The sequence below is a fragment of the Seriola lalandi genome, unplaced genomic scaffold (genome assembly GCF_002814215.2).
Source record: "Seriola lalandi dorsalis isolate HSWRI2012SDOR001 ecotype SW California unplaced genomic scaffold, Sedor1 jcf7180002006147, whole genome shotgun sequence".
NCBI classification, from domain to species: Eukaryota; Metazoa; Chordata; class Actinopteri; order Carangiformes; family Carangidae; genus Seriola; species Seriola lalandi.
The window spans coordinates 1-5,359 of NW_019476800.1; the positions used below are offsets into that span (position 1 = coordinate 1).

Genomic DNA, 5,359 nt, shown 5'->3' on the forward strand with positions numbered 1-5,359 from the left:
AATGCAAGCATGTTGGTATCTGCATTGAGTGGAGGAAACTGACTAATGGAAGCTGTGGTATGTTTTTTTTTTTTACTACACTCAGCAAAACAGTCAATCAAACCAAGGATGAATTATTGTCCTAAAGTATTTGCACACTGATTTATGAACCTGACTGTAATGATGTTTTTGGTTAAAAATGTTGTTGATAAATTGTACTTTAAACCGATATTTAATTTAATAACCTTGTCCTCGTTCATGTTTCAGATGTGCCATGTCCAAAAGAATTGGTTCACAGAGAATGTCATCCTAAGATGGATGACTTCTGCTTTGGAGGGTTTGGAGACTTTACTTTAACAAATAATGTCTTTACATGTTTTTTTCACATCTTTCTAAATCCAGAATAATCATGACTGTCAGGATGTTCATCATTTCCATCCTCACCATTCATCTGCTTTGGTTACACAGAGTGCGCTATCTAGGGGCCTCCCTCGAAAAAAACACTTCAGGTTGTTTCTGTCCCAACGGCCAGTTCAGGGCAGGAAATCACTCGAACAGCTGCGTGTTTGACTGTCCCTGTGAGTGACATGGTCTATAAGGGTGACAATGACTCCTAGAAGACTTTTGTCTGACCTCTTACATGGATAAATTGTCAGTTTCTTTACTTTTCTTTCCACACAGACTGTAAAGGACCACTTGGAGAGCCCAAAATGGTAATAGTTGTCTCATCAATGTAAAAAAAAAAGAGTAATATTTGTAACTGTAGATTTAACTCTAGATTTAAAACTTATATCTATACCTGTTTTCCAGCCTGGTGATGTGTGGGAGTCCAACTGTAACCTGTGTACGTGTAACAACCAGACTCAGACAGAGGAGTGTTTTCCAAACCCCCCTCAGTCAGCTCCTGTCTGTAGCCCCACTGGTGTTTTGGTAAACACCTCGTGCTGTGGTCATCAGATTTGTGGTAAGCACTGGCATTTCATCATATTTTAAAATGGTGGTTTAAAGGTACTATATGTAAGTCACAGCCAACTTTAGCATTAACAGCTGTTTACTTACCAGTCTAGAAGAAATGTTGCAAGTTCAGCATCAAACTTCATTCCTGTACTCACAGCAGCTGCCTCCAGAGGTGGAAAGTAACGCCAGCGTTAACTTTTTGGTTTGTTTGTATTTCTATCACTTCTTTTATTTGTCACTGAATGTGGTTTCCTGCCCTCTGGGCAGTGTAACCTCTTCATCCTCTCATGTTGAGCTGAGAGCAGACTGGACACTACAGTCACTCACTAGCGCCTCTTGAGGTACAAAGTGGTATTACAAGACAGGACAGGCTAGCTGGTTAGCAGGCTAACTTATCTAAATATCGCTGCAACACAATACATAAATGTCTTTTGAATGTTATTTCATCACATTCTGGTGATTATTTTACTTAATTTTGGAAGGTTTTAAAATCCTAACATATAGCACCTTTAAGTACTATCTCAGAGACTTTCCTTTTCCTCACATGAATACTAATACATATTTGGCCTTTTGTACCAGGACACTTTTTACTTACTGTGTTATTTTTCAGTTGAGAAGAACTGCAGTTATAATGAAAAGACATACAAGGTATGTTGTGTGGATCTCACATTAATATAGGTACAAGATGATAAAGAAAATAGTTTATTCTTCCTTGGGGAAGAATTCGATTTTTGTATAATGTGAATCAATACATTGTGTTTATACATATCTTGATGGTAGTACCTTTGTCTGTGTAGGTGGGAGACACATGGAAAGATGCCACCCATCCCTGCATGTCGTTCAGCTGCAGCAAAGAGGGCATTCAGACTGAGACTAGAGTGTGTCCCAAGGAAAACTGTCCTGAGGTACAGGACACCCCTCCTCTACTCTTTAAACTAATAAATCTAACATCTCATGAGCTTTATTCTAGTGTGTGTTACTGCATTTTTCCCCAGCTTTAGATTTGTCTTATTATGAAAATGTATTGGTGGTACTACTGAAATAACTGCACAGCAAGGTTAGCTTTTCATGTAAAAGTAAACCTGTTGTATATAAATGAAAAAATAAACTCAAAAGAAATTCACATTTCATTGTGACTTTAAGATTTCAGACAATACACCTCCAAAGCTGATGCACTTGGATCTTAATTAAGTATTTCTTTAATCATGAGCTCTTGTGGATTTGTTCTCCAGGAGGACAGGATTTGGGATAACCAGCACTGCTGCTTTACATGTAAGTTGAGAACCAATAATGTGCTGTTAGTGAAATGACCTTTCTCCAGCCAGCTGATTGGTTTTGACTATTTGTTTTTTTGAATTTCAACCTTTCAGCTCATATACCTTTCTGCATTCAAAATAAATGGGACAACTCAGCTGACAATGTTATTTTTAAAAGCTATCATAAACCTAAATTTGGCCAAGTGACTTATTTGATCTGGCAATTTAGATGATATTAAAATGATGCTGTGAAAAGTAAAGGACCCCAAGAAGCCTTGGCTTCAACTCTGTGTCAACATTAACATTACCCAAACAATACACTAACAATACACTTGTCCAAACCCTGACGCAGTACATGTATATGGTCCTATTGGACAATTAGTAGCTGTACATTCAAATTGTACAAATTAACAGCCATGACTGTTTAAAATTTCAACTTTACCTCCTATACATCTCCTTCACCTTTAGGTAATCAGAGCTGTGCTCCCGAGGTGTCCAGCTTCAACATCACCATAAACAACTGTACCACCATCATAGAAATGCCTGTGTGTCAGGGCCAGTGTGTGTCTCAGCCCAGGTGAGAAGAAATCTATCACTGGTCAATAGAAATAGTTATCACAGAGTAAGTGAACACATTCTCAGGTCTGTTATGAGTGTCCACACTAAGGACTCAGCAGGAGATGTGTCATTCCTGATTAAGTCTGATTAAGCTTACAATAACACATTTCTCCCCTCCTTCTTGCTTCCCTTCCTCCCCACTCGGTCCACAGCATCAGAGTGGTGTTGCATGGTGACCTACAGGTGGAGCAGAAGAGCAGATCCTGTCAAGAGCGGCGCTCAGAGAGGAGATCAGTGACCCTGCAGTGCTCCGACCACACTACCAGACACTACGCTTACAAGCATATCACCAGCTGTGAGTGCAGAAGCTGTGGTATACTGCGCTGACAGCACAGACCAAAGACAAGAATATATGATAATGTAACGTATCCATTACATTTCTAAATCAAAAACGAATGTATCTAAATTTAGTAGATTATGAATTGATATTTGATGGTTTTTGTTCTCGATTCAAAACTAATAGTATCAAATAAAGTGAATCATTAGCTAATCACCAAAGGTTGTAGTAAGCATCTTCTGTCAGTGCAGTAAGTTCAACTTCATAAAACACAATGTGCCTCCCTAAAGTAAATTTACTTTACTCTCACTTTTTCACCGGTCGGCAGCAACGCTGCTGTAGCTTTGATCACTTCTGTGCCAATGACATTTCGTCTGGAAGTTAGGGTCGTTTCATTCAAGTGACAAAAAATAGCTTCTTGATAGTGGTGATATTTAGCCAAGCAGACAGGTTTTGGTTTTATCTATGCAGGTTTTGAAATACTCTTGTTACTCTAAATAATCCAGAACTTCACTGTAAACAGATTTCCATGGAAGACGCAATCTGTTAAAACCATTAACATTGTGGTCCCTGGATTATCTGCAGTAACAGGGACTCTCTTCTGTCAAAAATCTGTATTGACAAAGAAAATAAAAAAAAAAAAAACATTTAAAAAAAACAGTTTGGTGAACTGGCTCTTTCAGATTCAACTCTAAATTTGTCTTTATTTCAATGAATTTATGAATTACAAAAAATAATTTACACAAAAATGATGACTAACAATTTGGCGGGCAAAGAATCCCACATTGTGGAGCTGCTGCAGCTGTAATGTCAAAATGAGTATTTATAATGAATATCTTATATACTGTGTTTATATTTTGATGTGTGTTTCTCGGGCATTGGGACACACAGAGAAAGCCATTGTTTGCGGCTATCAATAGGACAGGAAGACTTTGATCAAGCCAAGGAAACACCCAGTCTTACAAAAGCTGAGTTTCTCTGGAAGAGGAAAGCATTTCACTCTTTGAAAACAGCAAACGAACAGAAACAGCAGGCTTGTAAAATAAGCTTTGGCCAGCTTCACGCTGCTGCTGTTTGTTGTGCATTCAAAAGGATGGATACTCAGGAGGCTTATGATGTTCACAGAGGAGGATGTGCGAGTGTGCGCAAACTGTGAATGCCTCTGTGTGTGTTTGCATTCAGTGAACCTCTGAACCTTCCGGTGCTGGTCAGACATGCATCCTACTGGACCTTACCCAACCAGTTCAGTCACGTTTGGGTTTGTGACTGTGTGTGTGTGTGTGTGTGTGTGTGTGTGTGTGTGTGTGTGTGCATGTGTGTGTGAGGACTGGAGGGGTTTCAGGGTTTTTTATTGACATGATCAACAAGTGCACGAGTAGATGGGTTACTGATTACAGGTGATGTTGTAGTTTGTTTGTGATAAGGCGCTTGCTTTAAGCACAAAGTCCTGCCAGGTACAACAAGCCCTCAGCTACTTTACCACATCCCTCCCATCCATCGTAGGACCACCGCTGCCTCTCAGGTAATTACTTTTACTGGTTTTTGAACTCTTCTAATTCTGCACAAAGTTCTTATTTAAGATGAAACTTTTTAGTATTTACTGGTGCTGTAGTGTAAATTACTGGTATATTTTGCCTAAAAGAAAGCTGGGGACTACATTTTGTTATTATTTACAGTGCTACACTGAGATTTGAGTCTTTATGCATATCCAGTAACCTCATTTAAGAGTAAATCTAGTAGATTGGTAATAAGACATTAGTTTTTTTCAGTTTTGCAAATTTGAATCAGTTGAATTGAACGTAATTTTCCCCAAACTCATAATCTTGGTGTCCGTCTGCAGGTCCTTCGGTGCTGTGTTTTCTGCGTCTTTGCATCTGTCAAGCACACAGCAGCATCATGAGTGTAGAGTCCAAAAAACCACGTGAAGCTTGCTGCTCCAAGCTCAAGGTTGGTCAAATGTTTTTATTTTTCCCAGTATTTAAATGTTTGAGAATATCACTTATTGCTCCATACATATCCAAGTCTTAATGACTGTGTTGTGACCATGGCATGACTTAGTCTTAGCCAAACATCCAAAAGCCAAGTCAAATGTGTTTCTTTCACGTTACCTCTACACATTTGTCTTGGTATGGCATTTTTATGTCAGTATTATCTGTGTCCTACAAATGCTTACCCTAATTGGGCTGTAAAAAGGTAAAGCATTAAGGGATAACTTCATGACTTTTGAACTTTGGGCTTATTTTCCCATGATTTTGGGTGTAAATGATTGATA

The 5,359-nt window shown here is 38.8% G+C and overlaps 1 protein-coding gene across 1 annotated transcript; it reads left to right on the forward strand.

Moving 5' to 3' along the window:
* Positions 1 to 6: 6 nt before the first annotated feature.
* Positions 7 to 3,308, forward strand: LOC111670762 (apomucin-like). The gene is made up of 10 exons (XM_023427636.2): positions 7 to 57; positions 247 to 316; positions 448 to 557; positions 661 to 692; positions 790 to 943; positions 1,547 to 1,584; positions 1,734 to 1,841; positions 2,169 to 2,208; positions 2,661 to 2,769; positions 2,963 to 3,308. Exons 2-10 carry the CDS (start codon positions 294 to 296, stop codon positions 3,135 to 3,137), a joined length of 789 nt encoding a protein of 262 aa, XP_023283404.1. The 5' UTR covers positions 7 to 57; positions 247 to 293; the 3' UTR covers positions 3,138 to 3,308.
* Positions 3,309 to 5,359: the final 2,051 nt, after the last annotated feature.